A 20,394-nucleotide genomic window follows, 5' to 3' on the forward strand; every position below is an offset into this window, starting at 1 on the left:
TGTCGGCGGACAAGTAAAAGCTAGTGATAGTTCGCAAGAAAAGGAGTTGCTACAATTTGACAGTGACAAAGAGCTAGGTTCACTTTATGCATAAAATGGCCCTGTCCTTATATCAATTAATTGACTATCACCCTCTGTCCCATTTCATATATCAAAATAAAGTAGAGACTTAGTGCTTTCATTTCTTATAACAAAATTTCTTTTTGGGAATCTAGGTATTGGAAAACAGGCTTTGAGAAAATGCAATGTTCTTGAATTTTGCAGAAAACATGCGTATTTGACTACCTTCAGCAAAGAATTAAAATATGAGCACAGCCCACGATCCAAAAATTGAAACACATTTTGTGATCTTCGGAAACAGATCTTTCATAATGTAATTGCATATTTTGGATCAGAGGTTGTGCTCTATATGAAATATTGAAAAAATATCTCAACTTTTGGCCATTTTTAAAGGAATTTACAGGATATGGGAAAAATGACGCATTTTATGACGTCATAATGCATTGACTAGAGAGAAAATTACGTCATGTTCAATAGATACACGGTCAGCAAGGGTCCAAGCTATAAATACAGCATTTTCAACCATAACTGAGCAGTTTCAATTTTTCAGAAATTCTCAGGGCCAAAAAAGGCCCTAAATGGCTCTTGTTCTTTTATGATTTCAAACATTGCAATATTTATCTTGAATAAAAAGTTGCTGTCCTTTAAAAAAGGACTGCAATACGCTGACCATATGCATGTGTTTCGAAACGAAATTCAAAGAAAATTTCTAGATTTAGTGAGTTTACATAGGTGTAATTAAGTTTAATCTTTTTTTCTAATTTTCATCGTTATTTAAGTCTGCTTAATTAGGCTGTAATGATAAAAAAAATCATGACCTTGAAATGATATGAATATGAAATGTTGATCTAGGTATCTATCACAATTGTAATTTAGCATTTAAAATTAACAACAGAATTAAAGAGGCTTAAGCGTGCAGGTATCGTAATCTCCATTGGCGTATCCAGGGAGGGGTGGGTGGGTTCGGGTGTTGGAACCCTTGCAGAAAGAGGAAGAGAGAGAGAATATTTATTCTGTAATATATATATTTTTTTTACATCTAGTATTTTCAATAAAATATGAAGTACTTCAATCTCTGCCCTTTCTGCTATCTGGATAGAGTTTTGCTTATTGCTTCCTCCGTGTACCTTCACAATACCGGTCCCGGTCCCGGGCCTTGACCACCCACATGTAACATGAAATATTTCACTTTGATATCATCGGAAGATTCCAGCGAACGAACGTACGGCTATGCCATTTCTGGACCATCTTCTAAAGTAACTAACTTTAAGAAGTATGCATAAAAAGTCATGAAAGGGAGTATCCATAAGAGAATATTATCCTTTACAAAAATTTTGATATTTCTTATGCAAAATTTGTACATGACAATTCATTGTCATGTACAAATTTTGCCTAAGAAATATCAAAATTTTTTTAAAGGACAATATTTATCTGCTTATATTATGGGGATATTTCAATTAATGAAGAGAAAGGTTCAAAATGTCCCGTAGTATGTGGGGGAGGGGGGCTCACCTTTTCTCGCATAATTACCAGTGTAAGATTGACTTGTCCGGTGTGAGACAGCAGTGTGAGATTTTTCTGTCTTACACTGTGTATTACTACGCCGCGAACGATAACGTAAACATTCCATCTTTATATAAAGAAATTGTAACAATGTTAAAAAATATTACATATACTTAAAATGTTGTCATTTAACTTATTAAGATAAACTTATTTTCATTCAAAATATTGTCGTATTTTCACTTTTTAAATGGCACTATTTTTAGATCGCGGAAGGATTCTTCTTGAATGAATGTGTACGCTATCGGATAGATAAGTTTTTTTTATTCCCAGTTTTTATCTATCTAATTAATTTACATGGACTGAAATTCATTTTATCAGTTTACACTGTGTGTTAACCATTTTCAGGTACGCTCTCTCCGATGGTGTATTTAGATTTTTAATTAGATGGAAAATTAAAAAGAATATATTTTTAGCCCTATCATGGCGACGTCATTGACAGGCTGTTATTTTGGATAAAATACTGCGATAAAAATAATCATTCATTACATACTCGTGTGGGAATAGTGAAATTCCACCTCGGGGCCAAGATTCACGGTCTAGGACTCGGCAAAGCCTCGTCCTAGACCGTGAATCTTGTCCCCTTGGTGGAATTTCACTATCCCACACTCGTAGTAATGAATGATTCTATTATTCTTTAAAAAAAATCTTTTGTTAGAATTTGAATATATAAGTTTTAATTTGCATTAGAAGCTCCCCCGCACTTTTTGTTGCGGAAAGGTTCAAAATACATAAAATCAAACATATAAAAGAAATCAAAATGTACCGAAAAGTTAGACGAAGTCCCTCCCCCCCCCCCCCCCAATAGGATTTTACAGTGTGGTGCACAGGTTGTTAATTTATTTATTTATTTCTGCTTGTCAACTCTTTTTGGAGGTTGCCCCCTTTGAAAACCGTTGCTAAGGGCTTGAATGTAAGTGCCTGTGGTGTGACTTAGACCCCCCCCCTTTACTAAAGGGTCTCGAGTTATCTTAAACAATACTAAGTTATCGATTAACTCGATCAATTTAAAAACACACACACAAAAAAATTAATTTTGTGTGTGTTTTTTTTTTTCTCTGTCTCTTTTAAATAACGGAATGGTTAATATACAACACCTGCAATCGTAACTTCTCGGCAGAAGGTCTGAGAAGATGCGATTGACAATCTTATCGCACGTGTGTAGACCTAGGCTATTTGGTCTTGCAAGCACAGGTGTGTGTATTGTTTGCTAGTGACGCTTAGACTGGTGACGGTATTTGCTACAGACATGAAGAACTATACACCAGTTTCATAACATGTACAGTTTTTTTTCTAGTGAAATTGGAGTAAATTAAAAGTTGAATATTTTGGATATGGGCCGGGGTAACCCATATCTATTCTTGTTACAACGACCGTCAATGCATCCATGGACGGGTTCATTTGTTACTCTGAAAGGTGGCACAGGTTTACCTTTCGTTAACATTTTCTACTTTGAGCGATTGTACTTTCATAGCAAAGTTGTTAAATTTTATTCCCGATTGGCCTATAGTTTTGTCATTTAGCTGAAAAAAAAAATCGGGCTATTTCGATACATGTAATGCTTAACGGCTGGGACTTGACATCTGTACTAGATTTATACGGAAGTATCCTATTATTGGAAAGATAGATGGTACACGTGTAGCACAGATCTGTAGTACGCAGAAATTTTTTTTTTTGATGTTTCTCCCTCTCCCCCGCATGGAAAGACATTGCTACAGGCCTTTATCAAGCTATATTTGGATTTCTGTCTATAAAATTATTTTGCAAACCTTGATGCACAAAACTAAAGCCGGTAAACATGGCAAAGACTATCTTTTAAACCCTAGTGGTTTTAATTCAACATGTTCAAGCTGTTAAGCTATCTCTATAAGTTCTTCCTACTTATTTAAAAGCTTGTACCACAGAATTTAGTTTGTATATAAGGATATATGTATTAAAGAGAAATTCAGATCTTGGTTACGCCAAAGAATACATAAATACGATGTGCAGATTTTAGAGCGAGGTTTGCCAAGGATTGGCATATTCTAATTCGTAGAGGGCGAATTGTTCTACGGGCAAATTGTCTTAGAAGCGAACTCTCTAGCATCCTCGCGCATGCGTAGCCCATGGCATTCGGTTAAACTCCGCTAATATATTTTCTGCGTGGACCTCAGGGTCCACGCAATAATTATCACATTAGACGCATACCCACCCACCCCCTTCCTGCAAACCCATCAAATTTAATCACAATGCAAAATTATCTTTAGAATACTAGTATATGAAAATAGTTGATTCACTTGCAGCATACTTACTTTCTGTAACAAGATCATCCAGTTTATGAAAATCAGTCAATTATGTTCTGAATCATTGTCTCTTATTTACTGACAAGTCTCTTTTTTTTTTTACGTAAAACAAGATAAATTTTAGGGACAGTAGGTATTGGGTGTGTATTATTATTGTTTTAGACATGTACAACTTTGTAAATACAATTGTACACTCAAACTTTAACTGTATTATTGTAAAATGTGGCAATATCTTTCTTTTCGAAGAGATATCTCATGGGGTACCTTTAGTTCAGAGCCCATATTATGAAAAGTAATGCGTCAACATATAATTTTTTTTAGCTTATTCTTTTTTTAGATGTTATTATGTAAAAAGAAAGCAAATTGTTGAAAATTGAGTCCATAAAAATATAAAAAAAAATTACCGAGATTGGCCTGTGAAGCATATTTTCTCGTACAAGATTTTGATACTTTAGCCTAACAAAGTGCACATATTTAAAATAATTCAAGCAAAACAATGATTAAATTTGGTCCCTTAACATTTTTCTATTCTGTTTTGTGTATTAAAGTTGACTGTTTATATTTTAATTCTTATATATAGACAAAGTCGTGGACAAGTACATTTTCAGTATTTTGCATTTTGGGGTAGATAGTCTGAAAGGCAATAGCCGAAAAATGAACATGTTGACATATGATTTTTCTTATGTTTTTCCTTTGCTGGGATATATGTCTATGTTATAAAAGCAGATTTTTCAAGAATGAGTCCATTTAGTGCCGAGTATAGAACTACTTTAAGAAAAAAAAAGTTTTACAACCCGTTTCCAAAAGTTCACTGATCAAAGATGAACAACTCTAAAAATGTGGGAGATTTTCCCCTCTCCTTCTTGAGTTATTTCCTCCTGTTTCCCGAACAGTTATGAAGACACATTTACGATGAACTCAGGAACTTAAAACTATAATATATACTAATTAAGTACCGAAAATGTAATAGAATTGTTTACTGAAATGGTCCAAATTCATGAATATCTTGTATGCGGCAAACTGGCCGTATCCGACCATCTAGATCTATTACCACGTCAAAAATTTCAGTGCGCATTTCCTCGAATCAAAACAAAACGTTTTATACAAGTATGATCACTGTACATGAATATTTTGACACATGAATAATTCAAACCTAGATAGAGAATTTACAGTTTGATAAAAATTGAAGTTAATATAGACGAATACGAGATTTCCATTTTATCTATAAGAGCAAATGAAGGATGCATAAAAGTGTGTGTGGGGGGGGGGGGGTACTTTTAGACCCCTCTCTTGTTTGAAATAAATAAGAAACAATATTTTCCATTTACCAGTCTGTTTACATCATAGAAGAGTTGAGTTTTTTACATTGTGCGTTAACTTTTAATGAAAAATGAGCTTAGAATTCAATGTAAGTTGAATTCATACGCAGGTATAAAATTAAATGCATTTCAGCCATGTTATGGACTACATATTGGACACGTGGAATTAAAATCCTTAGAGAATAAGTTTTACTTTTATTCTAGTAGTTGTAAAGCAAAAAAATATTTCTAGCTTGGAATTTTTCATGTGTATTTGTAGATCTAGCAATGTTTTCGTCCCACGTCTGAAAGACGCTTGAGAAACGTGACTTAAGGAGAAAGGGGAGGGGGGGATTTTTCGCTATAAATTCGAAACGGCTCGTTTAAAAATAATACAAAAAATTATCAAGATTACTTTTGTAACCAGCTACATAAAGAAAGTTTTTTTTTTTTTCAAAATCAAACGACAGGTTTTTACATAAAAAAAATATTTAAATTAAAAAATACGCATTTTTAAGGCATAAATGAACCATAGTTTTTCAATTTAAGTTCTTCAAAAAATATTTTGCCGATGTGTACCTCTACAAAAATACTTTATTTGTGTGGATAATGATTATATGAATTAGTCAAGGAAATTTGAAAGCCAGACTAGCTGAACTTTTTTGATAATCAAGGATTTTATAGTTAGCAGATTGAAAATTTCTTCTCCGCGTGAACAACCAAAGGGGGGTAATTTTTGAAACTTCCTGTTCGACTCGAACGATTTTGTCCAAAATGTGCATACGCATTGTATATATTGTCATGTATAATATATACAAAAATAGCGAAAATTAAACGACAGGAAATTTTTGGTGGTGAGTGTGTTGTACGTCCTTAAATATTGACTGATAATTGTGTTTATTTATTTATTATTTTTTATAAATAAATTCAATTTAAAATATGTCTGAATGCTAAAAGAAAAGGAAATACGTCGTGCATCAAGTACAAGTAATTATGGTTTTTTTTTTTTTTTTTTTTTTTGTTTTTTTTTTTTTTCGTTACACTTCCAGATGTAATTCAAACTAATACGACATGTTTTCGTATTATTTTCATATACAACTTTCTCCTCAAAATAAAGGAACATAAATAGCTTTAAATTATTAAATTTTTTATTTTCCCTAAATAATTTAAATGCTTTAATTAATTTGAATTCGCAAATTGATATATATTTTCCTCAATGTATGCAAGACGGGATATAATTCCTACTACATTTTAAAAATTTATTTCAAAGATATTAAAATTATAGAATTGAAAAGCGTGGCTATTAACGTATATTTTATTATTTCTGAATTATATAAATTGCAGGCTGGATATTCCTGGTAAAATCTAGAAATCCAGTTATGTATTTTTTTTTATCAAGTATAACAAACAATCGGAAAAAAAGTATCTCTTGTAGATTTATTGCATGCATATTTCGTTACATGGAGGAAATGGGTAATCGTCTTCCGTTGTCATCACTTCCGTTGATCCCGTCAACTCAGTTTTAACAGAATTATCAAGTTAATTTATAGGAGGGGGGGGGGGGGATCTTAAGCACCTGTTTTCACTGCAACGTATACAATGTATATTCATTAATAAGGAAGTAAACTAAAACATAGTGGCTGAATTTTAACGTTAAAGGATGACTGCACTTAACGCCGGGTTTTGGGTCTTTTTCGGTCGCTTCTGTTGCTTTTATATCATAATCTTATTTCATTTTTATATATTTATGAAAGAATCCTGTCAATTTCGAGCCGAATTTAAATATTAAAATGATCTTGGACTGTGATACAATAAAATGATTCTATGTTTTCTGTCCTTACTCTTTCCAAATATGGAGAATTTACACTTACCTGCCCTTGATTAAACATTAGGTATGCATGAGAGGTGGAGCTAATATTGTAAGAAAGGGTCTAAAGTTAGACTAGATAAATAACAATGACATGTATTAAAAAAAATACGAGATCACTCTTTCCCATTCCCTCTTTATTCTGTATGGCACAAGTACACTATTTTCAGAGGTTTCAAAAACGAAATTAACAATATGAGCGACGTCCATGTAAGTAAAGAATCTTTTAAATCGATGCCTAACAATTTAACGTGTTCGAGCACTTTGTCCTAGTTAGCGCAAAACATGCTACCTTACAAGTCACGTGACGGAATTTAGTATTTACAGAGTTACCCGAGGTAAGAAATCACGTGGTGAATTATAATATTCAACATGTCACAACAGGTCTGGACGATTTCCAAATATGGAAGTCAAGAACGATAACTGAAAGTTGCTATAAATATACATCATAAACACGTTAATATTTCTCTGCCCAATCAGAAAACAGCGTTCTTACACACCCCAAAACATATTTCAAACGAACAAAAAGAGAACACGTGCTTTTGTTTTTTTCGTCAAAAAGATTTTTTTGACAAAAAATCTTTAGAAGTAAGATGAAAAGTTTGGAAGAATAAGGTATTCCCCACATATTTACCGTGAACAAACTTGACATTTTCATCTTGGAAAAGAAAAAATAATAATGCATGTAACAATGCGATCGTTTACGGAAGAATAGATCACATCGTCAAGCTATTATCAAGTACAATTATAACATTTACTAGAACATACACTATGTTTGTAAATATAATTTTGCTTTGACGTCAGATTTTCATAAATAACGCGTAGTTTCCATGCGTATAGATACAGCACACAAGTATTCATCGTTTAGACTACATGTAATTTTAAAATAACACAGGTTTCATGAGCGTCGAAGACCATGTTATATACACTTTAAATGGACATAAGGAAAGGTGAAAAACGTGGAGAAAAGGGACTGTACATGAATGCTTTTTATCACCATATCTTACCTCGCAACCAGAAACTGCATGGACGATTTTGTAATAAGCACTCAGGAAATAATTAAGACTGTTATATTCCCATACAAAAACATTTTCATGCCAGGTTCTAAAAACTGAAAATCTGGCGTATTTATATTGAATTTCTTAGCACAAGTTAAACTTTTGGGATTGCTACCTCGTAGTGACAGATTTTCAATCCAACTTAGAATTTATTCAGTAAGCTTTCAAGTCGTGTTTGTTCACGGTAGAATTTTCAAATATGCTATATCATTCGTAAATGTGCATAAAGTTTACAAAAAGTTTGTTCTAAAAAAATCTTTTGAGCAAAAAACTTTAAGGGGGATGTCCGGCCACCTTAGGTGGAATGAAAACAAAAAGTAAACATTTCTTCAAATGACTAAAGTACACTATAACTTGATCAAATTTTATGTCCTTAGAATGAAGAAACAATAAATATGCATAGTTGAATGCATGTTTTGCGTAAATAATTTACACTTTTGCAGAAAATTGCTTTTGATATGCACTCTAGAACTGCGCAGCTACACACTTTAATAGAGCCTTAAAAAATCCAAAAAAATATGCAAAGTGTGCCTTAATGTTCTCCCTACAATCATTTGTTGAGAAAATGTCTAAATTTTGCACTGTTAAATGGTAATTTCCAGTTACAAACAAGGCACTGTTATCTTCAAAATGAGTGTAAAGAACCATGAAAGTAGTTCATGGACAGAAGCACGTGATCTATTTTTAGCAAAAAAAAAATTTCCAGACCACTTCTTTTTATGGAGGCACATAATGGTCTGAAATGAAGAAACTTAAACTACAGACAAATTAATAAAACACCTCTATATTAAGTTTATTTTAAAAAGTAAAGGAGAATTACTTATGATTTTTTTTAATTATATAAACACAATAAAAAGGGAAGTTGTGTGTAATAAATTGTAGTGAATTAAAATAATAATTTATTATTGAACATTTGTTTGATAGTGTGTTGTTATAACAAATTCTTCAAGTCTTTGCTTCCAGGCAATGAAAATTGTGCAACATCAAAATTAAAGTTTTTGAATGAATTTTTTTCCACTTTGTAATTAAAAATGTGGTATTTCAAGTATTGATAACTTCCAGATTTGTAATTATCAACAATGAATCACAAATAAAGTAGACATCGTAAAATTAATGTGAATGAGCTTGTTTTAGTACATATATTTTGTCACACATACATTTTTAAATTCCATTACATCCTAGCTACATTTCAATAGATACAAAATCATTACTGGTAAGAGTAATTACTAGGGGATTTAATGATTTACAAACATTTTTTTTTAATTTCTTTATTTTGTCCATGGTTTCCAAATTACAATTTCACCAAGTAAAGAAAACAAAATCAACATAATTATATACAAGATAGTACATGTTTAATCATATACCTAGTAATGCTAGAATTTTAAAACTTTGACCATAATTTCAAAAACAAACTCAAGATTGTCATGGACAATATTGCAAAACAAAGTGCTAATGAAACATTTTGCTAATAAAATTAAGACAAATATGCAATCTACTCTCCAGTGATGAAATCTAAATTTCAATATTTATTTTTAAAGTTGATACTAGCATAATTTTTTTTTTATAATATTGATGGACACCTAATGTTCACAATGCTCACCTCAGTCAAATTGCTTTCTCTGAGTCTCTCAGCCCCCTGTCTCTCACATCAAGTAAATATTTAAAAAAAACCTCTTTGTGGCCCTAAACCAGGTTTTGAGTGTTACATTATATATGTATTGACAACTGCATTTACTAAACATAAATTTGTCAGATTAGTATTCCCTTTTCAATGTAGTTCCCTTGTTATGCTCCAACCATGACCACCCCCCCCCCCCAAAAAAAAAAAGAAATCAACCATTGAACCTACATTGTACAATAGTAACAATACAAATGAGGATACACTCTATAAAACTAAATGCATATAAATGTGGACATCTTTCCAATGCTGATCTGGTAATTTTTGTTTACTTAATTCTTACAAATAAAATCTCAATATATTGGTCAAGAGATATTTGAGAAAAAAAAAACATTTTTGACTGTTCTGAAATACACCTATGACCTATTATGATTAAAAAAACATTCAGCAAATTGACAGATGCTCATCTGAAAAAAAAAACTGTGTGTTACTCACAGAAAGCTGTGATTTTAGACATTGGTTTTACATACATGTATTTTTAAAGTCTGAAGTCTTTTTTTGTAATGACAGTGAGATAAGAACTACATGATAAATTTTAAAATAATCAGTCCTTGAAAACTTATGTATTAAAAGATTCACAAGATTAATCCCTATACACATGTACATTGCACGCACTTAAAGATATTGTATCATATGATGTGTAAATTTTAATTTGAATACACAGCCCTTGTAGCAGACAGATAATGAAATGAATTCTTTCTGATTTAGAAATCTATTACAGAGTAATATATTTCAAAGTAAAACACTGAATGGAGTTCTCTTATTTTACATTATATGATTGATATTCTGTTACCAACATTATCTCAAAATCCTATATGTAAAACATCACAGGAAACAACGCAGCTAGTATGAAATATATGGAGATAACGAACAGTATTCAAGCTCAAAAGTCCATAATCAATACAAAATAGGAGCATATATATAACGAACAAAATTGATGTTCCAAAGATGGCACTATTGGGCTCAGATTTACACTGTATCCTCACTGGCAAGAGTCTGGGTTTACCATGGATTTCTTTTTAGTTTAGAATTTCAATGCAATTTTCACATGATATTCCTCAAAGACCAACAATAATAAAATGCAGTTTTAGAAGATCATTCAGTATGTTTAGAACATTCAACAATTAGAAAAAAATTATTATAACAGTGACAAATTACAAAACAATACTTATAAATCTTTTCTCTGTTGCCAAGGATGGCAAACCTTACCCTATCTGCAAACATTGCCCTCTCTAAGTTCAAAGAAAGAAATTAAGATATTTTTATCAAACTTCATGTGCTGATACATATTGTGGAGAGCTTTCAACTTCATGAACATTTTTTGATCTTGACCTCACTTTCTGAGTTAAGCTCAGTTTCAAAGAAACTATTCTATTATATATTTTTTATGTAAGCTTCTGCACTGATACATTATTTGGTGAGAATTTATCAAATTTGTCCAATTTTTTTTAACCTTGACCTTCCCAATAACCTTTGACTTTAACATTTATTATGTATAAAACCAAATTTTAAAGAAATTATTCAAGATATTTTCATCAAACTTCATACACTGATACAAATTTTCATGCTGCATTACTAATGAACCCTGGGTGGAACATTCATGTCCTATGGACATATCTCTTTTTTTTTTAAACATATTTCTGGTTGCATGGTCTAATTTCCTTATCCATTACTAAGAAACCTGAACTAATATCAGGCACATAACAACTTGACTTACTTAAATAAATTATCAAGAATATACATGATACAAATCAAAGCAAGTTTAGTATTGCAAATGCAATATGTCAATTAATTTTTGTTATGTATACATATCAAATTGTGATCAAGAACAGCTTAATATTAAATTATGAGAGGGGACCTGCTTTAGAAACTCTATATGCATTGACCAAAGATGCCTTGAGCTGATCATTGTCATCAAAGCATTTAAATGACATGCCATGCACATCATTATCTAAACAAGCTCCTGGATATCCAAATGACTTACTTCTCTCTTGCTCTTCTTTTGTAATAATGGGGAGACTTGTGTTCATATTTGCAGTCCATTTGCACCTATAACTTATATCCACACCATTATGAATCTTGAGTTTTTTTATTCTTGGCATTGACTCCCCCTGTAAACAAAATTTTACAAGTACCTGTATTAATAAATTCATTGACAAATGGTGTTAAGAACGAAAAATTTTAGTGTTTATAAGCAAGAAACTTGAAATTAAAAAAGAGGAACTGCACATAGATACAAATGCATGGGCTATTAACAAACTTACTTGATTCCTTTGTGCAAAACTAAGGGCTGTATTAAATTGCATCTCAGAACATCTATGGGAAACTAGCTAAGGATATGACACCTACAATATGAAAAATATTTAATTCATAATCATTTAATCAACAATAAATACACAATACTTGAAGCTTTCCATTAATTCCTGTTACTTTTATTGAAGAAGAAAATGGTAGCAAACATTTTCCTATTGCTTTTCCTCCATGTCCTCTGAAAGTGCTATTTAAACATATAAAAAAAACTGCAATTTTTGGGAGGGTTTAGTCCATGTAATTGGATTTGGAGTTAGAAACCTCGAGATTATGACATAAGTCATGTAAAATTTTATTATACTATAGGGTAAGTTTTTATTACAGAAATAAGTGCATGTGTCTAGATATATATATCATACAGTGTCAAAACTGATGCAAAACAAATTTTGGAAACAATTTCACACAGTCACATGAATAGTTTATTTTTCTGACTAATGACTATTCAACATGTCCAATAACTTAAGTATTTTAATAAAAATTAGACTTCAAAACATTGCAGTTAAAGACCTGGACACACTTTTCCATGATGTGTTTTTAGGTCCAAAACAATGTTCCATACAATGTGCGGCCCTAATACTCGACAGTACAGCAAACAATCTCCTATTATTATGAGGCTCCTGAAGGAAATTTTATAACTAACTACTTTTTCTTTCTACCTGCTGAACAATATTGCACGTGTACTTACTTTCCGAATGTAATAATTACAATGTGTTATTGAATATATCACAACTTGCTTAACATTTTTAAATTTAAAAAATTTCACCCTCCTTGCAGAGCCCCATTTAAAAATAGTCTCTATGTACAAACACAACTTAATGGAGAGGCAATTCGGAACGTGAAGTCAAGAATTTTAACTGATATCTGATAACCGATCAGAAATCACATAGATATATGACATTTTTAGAAACTCTGCAAGTCTGCAGAAAATTATTACACGTTCATTGCAAGGATTAAAACAAAGAGTCACGTTTTTACACACCCGAAATGTGTCTTACCTTCTATCAGCTGTTTTCACCGGAAACTTCTTCTATCGCCATAGAAAAGAGATCCGCCGTAAACACATACGTTTAGAACTGTTTAATCTTTTCCCATTAGTTTGAAAGGAGTCAACAAACTAATAAGACTTGTTCTAAGCAAAATTCGATTGTAATAAATGCATCTATCCACAAAAGAAATATGCATATGCCAACCACGTGCTCCGTGAATGATATGACTGAGGAAACTCGAGTGATAAACAGGACATTTTTTCCCGGTTTGCGAGAGATGGGTTAAAATCGCGTTCTGTCATTAATCAGACGATGCGATGCAACAAATAAAAGATGTAAGTTGTATAAACTAAGGACCATTACTTAGATATGTCTTGTGTTGATGTCGTTACTGTCTCATTTATTCTAAAAACAATGTTATTTGAACTCTGTGTGACAGAGGAATGGCGGACATAATAAACGCATGGCCTCAGGGAGACCACCATACGAAAAATCAAATTTTCAAAAATTATGGACAACGACAAGAAAATAGCAAAACAAATGGTTGTAGCCATATTATTAATAAACCGAACTGACATCATTTTCATTGCATTATTCATCTCCTGAATGCTGTGGCTGCGCAGTTCTAACATGATTAATTTTCACCAAATGCAAACAATAGAAAAATAATTATTTAATAATTTTGGTCTCTAACAGTAGGTAATAAGTGCATTAGCACTTTGAGTAACTTTGAGCTGGTTTGGTAATATATTAAGCGCATTCTCGGTATTTCTTATTTTAGACCAGAATACATCCAAGATGGCTTGTACATCCCCCTTAAAACCACGTGTTTTATTCATTTGCTCATGGGTTTGTCTAAATGCTGTTATCTGATTGGTCAGAAGGATTTGCGCCTTGTTTATTCTGTATATTAATAGCAATTCACGGTTATCGTTCTTGACTTCCATATTTGGAAATCGTCCAGACCTGCACAACCCTTGGTTACAATAGAGAGAGCGAATGTAAGAAGAAGCAGTTTTTTCTCGTTTAAACCATGAGCGCATGTTTGTCTATTAATCTCCTTTTGACACAACATTGTTAATGCAAATATACAACTACTGTTAAACGGAGAACAATAGACAAACATGCGCTGACTATGTATAAAGTCAGCGAAAAAGTGGGCGTCCTCATTATCGTACGGAGATTCAAGGAATTGTGATGACCCCCGCCTTAGAAAACAGCTTCGTACCTCGTAAATACGTACTTTTATTTAATGTAATTACATAAAGTTGTAGATTAGATGTTGACCATTCGTGCAATTTAAAGAAAAATGCTTGTTTTGAAAGTTTGTTTTGTCACAATTTTCGCATGTCCTTAAGTGCAGTCATCCTTTATATTTCTTTAATTTATTGGTTTTATTTATCTATATATTTATTTATGTATCTATTTCTTTATATCTCTTTAATTTATTTATTTATTGTCTCTGCAGCTAAATACCATAACTTCCCGCCAGAAGTCAGATGTCTACTGTACTGCTTACTGTTAACTGAGAAATATCAACTGAATCTCAATGAACAATCACACAGAATCACAAGGGACAAAATCAGAGATAGATATTTCACTGATATCACTGATGACGGCTTGGTAGATCTTCCTGATGGAATCACAGAAACACATAATGGTGTGACAACATTTATGTCAGACGATATCCGACATGACGCCATGTACGCCTTTGTCACGGAGTGTCTGGTGGAGGACAGTGATCAGGAGTTTTTCCTGACCACGGCGTCACGTGACGTGATCTCAGAATACTGCAGGTCCTGGGAGTATAAGAGGAGTGAGGGAGAGAGATGTCTGTATGTACCAGACAAGCCGAAGAAGATGTACGACCTCTTCATAGACAAACTACAGCTGGACATCATCACACACTGTACCGTGTCTGACGGGGGGATTCATGACAGTATCAGTAAACGTTGTAAGTGTATCTTTAGATCTATAATAAACAAATTAAATTGATGCAAAGCCGCAAAAAATATATTTAGCATTTTTAAGTACTTCCACAAGAAAGAGTCCAAGAAAAAATCATTTTAGAAAAAGTACATGTATATGATACATTTTTATTGCCTTTTTGGAAACTTTACACTTGCCTTACTTTTCTGTGTTGTTTTAATACTTTTGTTGTTAAATATTGGTCAAAATAAATAAATTCATCGAAATGAAAATCGGTCTGAGATAGAGAAAAGGATTAATTTGTTGAAGAAATGATTTGATTCGTAGATTAATGCAACAAATATCAAATATTTATAATTAATGTCTGAATGATGACAAAATAGGGCTTACACATTTAAAGTGCTGATACCCTGGATGTTTGTCCCGTGATAATTTGTAAATGTGAAGAGCAGAAAAGAAAATCATTTTGTTATTCACATAGTGTTTTCAAATGAAAATTTACTTTCTCTTAAACTTTTTACTATTTTTTGATAATTCTGTGATTTATATCCTAAAACTTTTATTCATAACTTTTATGAATATTATCAATAAGGAATTATCCCATCAAAACAATGAAAGACTAACATTTCATTTCCCCATGTGCACTTTCTAACACAACCAAAAATAGATCGTCCGCTCCTACGGCCGATAATAAATCCTAAATTTAACGGCAGATTTTTTCTGAATATGATTCCGTTTCAGTGTTCTTAAATTGTTTACACGGATATACCATTCTCCTTCTTGCTTTTCGTCAGCTAATGTTTACGTATTATAGCTCATGTTGTTACATGTATAATTATACATGTAAGTGTGTCAAATACACCAATTATCGGAAAATTATTTACTACGAATAAATTGAAATGCTCTGCTTACTCACACGTGTTAATTTTCGTTAATGTACATGTATAATTGTAACGTTATTATCTTTTTTTTTGGGGGGGGGGGGGGGATATATCATATTCACATACTTAATCGATGATGGTGCACCTCTTTAGCAAATAAAAAAAATAAACAAAAAATCGATGAACTATATATGTATAGTAAACTGTAATTTAATTTCATTTGACCATACTAAAAATGATATTCATATAAACTATAAACTTTTATTGTATTGTTGGGAATAGGAGGGTACATGTAGAAGTTTTAATGAATTTTTTAATAACCTTGGAGACCTAGTTACTTAAACATGTTACATGTATTCAAGCAGTACGAAAAGATTTTTTTCTTTCATATCTTTTTCGTTTTCAATCATTATAACCCACCCATTAACTCTTCCAATTGTATCTACAATAATGCATGCCAGTATGTCAGTACAATCAGAAGTAGGACTTACAAAAACACACAATTTTCTTTGCATTTTTTCTTATTTTTTATGAATTAAGGAATCAGTTCGGTCTAACTGGATGAGAGGTCTTTATTTTTCATAACAAACAATCGAAGAAGAAAAGGAAACATAAGGATTTGTTCTTTGCTTAACTGGTAGAGATACGTTTTTCTTACTGAAAATTCAAAAAGAATAAAATATGTGTATGATTAAGCAAGAAAAAAGGGACTGTTAATTTTTATTATAATAAAAGTTTCTTTGACATGTCATTTAAAATTAATGCTAACTTTATGTATAAACCCCTCAAAATACCAAATGTATATCAACTATTCGTCTATGAAATAGCATTAAACATGTTTAAAAAAGCACCAGATTTCTACCCGGCAAAAAATAAAATATAAAAAATTAGGTCTACTAAATAAAAGAGTGTTTGTTTGTTTGTTTGTCTATTGTTTAACGTCCTCGAGAATTTTTCACTCATATGGAGACGCCACCACTTGCCGGTGCAGAGCTACAAATTTTGACCTATACTCGGCACTCAGGGCCATTGAGCAGTGAGGGATCTTTTTCGTGCCAGCACCTACTGCAACACGGGACCCCGGTTTATACGGTCTCATCCGAAGGACCGGTCTCCACGTCCCACAGTGGGATTCGAACCCGCGACGTAAGGATCAACTCCTAACTCCGCGACTCTAGAGCGAACGCTCTAACCACTGCGCCACGCGGGCGACAAATAAAAGAGTGAATATTTTTAATTAGGCCAGCATTTTCTTTTTATTATTATTATTTTTTTTTTACAAACCCGCCGCTCAATTTTTTGAATTAAAAAAAAAAAGAAAAGTGGAAGTTTTTTCTTTTCGTTGTCGAATTTGTGTCGGGATCGACATTTCGAATTTACGAACTCGTACTTCCGGTTTATGATAAACATGGCGGGTAAATGAATGTATATCTGCATAGGCCATAGTATGATAGAAGCAACATAGCCATGGTTTAGTGTAAAATTTATCAATAGGAGTGCTATTCAAAACGTTTTCACCTGTTCAGAGGACAAATAAAATGCTGATGACTTTGTTTCACAATGGATTGTTGGTGAAATAATTATGTATCCGTATTCAAAAGTATCTGCATGTGTAAATTAATTTCCTCTCAAAGGTTAAAAACTGCCCATGGTAGCTATAGCCAGAGATACTGTTTAGGTATCTGAAATAACTTACAGTCTAGCCAACATTCATTAGAAAAACATTGCTTATGCATCAGATGTAATGAATAACACTTTTGAAGAAATGAAGTCCATTCGTGGGGGGGAATAAACAATAGTCTAAAAAAATTAAATATTTCATCTATTAAGAAAATTAATCATATACAATTATATACAGGCATATAGTATTGTTATGAATGTGACAGCCAGAAAAATTAGTTTACATTTAGTTGAAAAAAAATTTTGACACCTCCCCAATACATGTACTCCCTGTCTGTTACATGTATTAACAGGAATATGTAAGCTTTCGAGTATATTTTTAGAACAATTTCTAGACATTCACTTTACACATGATTAAAATAAAAATAAAGATATATTGAAAGAGTTAAGAAATTTGATTTTTTTTTTTAAATTATTATGTTGTCCAACATCTCAAAATTTATATCACTGGCCCCAACTGGCAGACGATGAAATTATCAATTTAAGTTTCTACCTGGTCCTAGTTGTAACCATTTTGTAGGAAGCGGCAAATTAAAGAACCTGTTATGAGAGCATCATAAAGGAAGCAAAAATGAACGAACAGAAATCGATAATTTATCCCCCCAAAAAAATTATTTCCCCCTCCTATGAAACTTTATAAGTCTGGTGTTCGTAAACATAAATACCAAAAAAAAAATGGTCTTACATCAGTTTAGATTTTGCAAATATAAATGTTTCTATAATTACAATTACACTTGTACCAATTCTGCTAGAAATGATACCTTTGCATGTACGTACACTTATTAATACATGCGACAGTTAACAGAGGTATGTGTGTATAAAGTAATAAAATAATGTACGTAAATGGTGTATAATTAGATTCATGATATATTTAGTGAAAATACCCAGAGAAATACTGTATTGGGACATTGACGCAAGAAAAAGGTTCGTCCAAATTTCCAGTCAAGATAGTGTGAACATGTGTCGAGCCAGAGGTATGATAGTGGGATGCACAGGCGCAGGAAAAACGACTCTTCTGAGAAGGCTTCAAACGAAAAATAAAGAAGAAAGTATACAGCCAACTGAGACGACCGTCGGCCTTGATATCCACGAGGATTTGTTCGAAATTAAAGATGACACGTTAATAGGTGATTGTTTTTCTTATGTCTTAAGACGTTTATAAATTGTTATAAATCAACAGGTTTTTCGCTGTAAAAAGTTGAACATACAAACTACATTATTTCTTTGTACAATGTAGAGAAATATGATATTTTACACTAGACATACTCAGTAATAATATAATTTGACCTCATATCTGCAATATTTATTTTTAAACTTGCATGCTTTAGTTGATAATTCTACATTTAATCTTTTCCAATGACCATTTTACCCCTGTGATATCAGTATATTGAATTATCTATATAAAAAACACTTTTACTAACATCTCATAGTCTTTTTAAAGAAGTTATAAAACAAAGTCTATCTGTTCAAGTGTCAAAAATATGTTACACAAGCGCTTCACTTTGAAAAAATATACATTATTGTGGGGTAACCATTCAATTTCAATCTGTATTTAATAGCGTAGAAAATGTTCTCTTTCTGAAATGAAATAAGTTAATATTTGCATTCTGTTTCACTTTTTTTCAGATTTTGATAAAAATGGAACCAAATCTGATAGGACCTCTAACAGCACAAGTGGCAAACAACTTATAAGTATGACGGATTTTGCTGGACAGATAGCGTATTATGCGTGTCATCAGATTTACCTCTCCAGAAGAGCCTTTTATCTCGTGGTTGTTGATATGTCTAAACGGCTGAATGAAAAAGCCATATTATACGACACCGATAGACACAACCCCTTAGGATCTTTATTTCATAAATGGACATTTGCAGGTACTCCCTTTGATAAACGAACTTGAAACATAAAAGTTTTATTGTCTATTTACAAGTTTGACTTCCATTTCATTTAAGAAGACAGATATAATCTAGAGTCAGAGAAATACATGTATACATTTTACACAGGGACAGTTGTCCAGAGATTTTTTAATGCAGTACTCTCTCCCTTGTCAACAACAAACTGGAATTATTATTAACATCATATTTTCACCATTTTCATACAGATGTACTGTAAAGAGTATTCAAAAACATCAATATTAAAGCTTATCATATATTTTGGTATATTTCTCAATTTCCATATATTGTATAGAGAGAACATGCATTATTTAAGAGTCATGCCCACCCGAAATTTATTTACCCGTGGTCTCCATTGTAACATTTCAAATATATATCTCAGACAGTGTTTAATGTTCAAAGGATTTTTGTCAGATTAAAAAAAAGCTTCCATTTTAAGGGGAAGGGTATAAGCATTAAAATATATGTTAAAAATGTCATTGACTGAAAATTGGGAATTATACTGTATTTGGCCTTTGGATGAAAAAAAAAGACCTTCGTGTGCTTGCTTTGCTTTACCAAAAAGACCTAAGTCGGTATTTTCCAAATATCATATATATAGCCTGAAATAATAAACTAGCACAGCTTAATTAATAATAAAGATATATATGGTTTGTTCTTTGCAAGATTATTTTGTGTTTTGGCTGCAATCAATTAAGACCTACTGTGAGGATGGGACATCTAAGGAAAGTCAAAGTGATGAAACTAAGGCCAACCCTGTTATCTTGATTGCCTCGCATCATGACTGCTTAGGGGTAAAAATATTTCATGTAATATTGGTTTCCTCTTTATTTTTATTTGATGCTATTCTTGCTCTTTCAGACCAACATTAATATTTTTTTGTTTGAAAAATTCTTTTGTTTCAGTCAGGAATTT

At 32.1% G+C, this 20,394-nt stretch overlaps 1 protein-coding gene across 1 annotated transcript in view; it reads left to right on the plus strand.

The window, feature by feature from the left end:
* The window catches only part of LOC133200529 (uncharacterized), a 54,186-nt gene that overhangs the window by 30,992 nt on the left and 2,800 nt on the right, over window positions 1-20,394 (plus strand). The window contains exons 8-11 of the mRNA XM_061336316.1: window positions 14,568-15,053; window positions 18,465-18,716; window positions 19,216-19,461; window positions 20,146-20,273. Of these exons, the coding sequence (XP_061192300.1) occupies window positions 14,568-15,053; window positions 18,465-18,716; window positions 19,216-19,461; window positions 20,146-20,273 (1,112 nt within the window). The remainder of the gene's footprint in view (window positions 1-14,567; window positions 15,054-18,464; window positions 18,717-19,215; window positions 19,462-20,145; window positions 20,274-20,394) is intronic.

Source organism: Saccostrea echinata, unplaced genomic scaffold (assembly GCF_033153115.1).
Source record: "Saccostrea echinata isolate AGI-Se365-2 ecotype Australia unplaced genomic scaffold, CSIRO_AGI_Sech_v1 ptg000040l, whole genome shotgun sequence".
Lineage (NCBI taxonomy): Eukaryota > Metazoa > Mollusca > Bivalvia > Ostreida > Ostreidae > Saccostrea > Saccostrea echinata.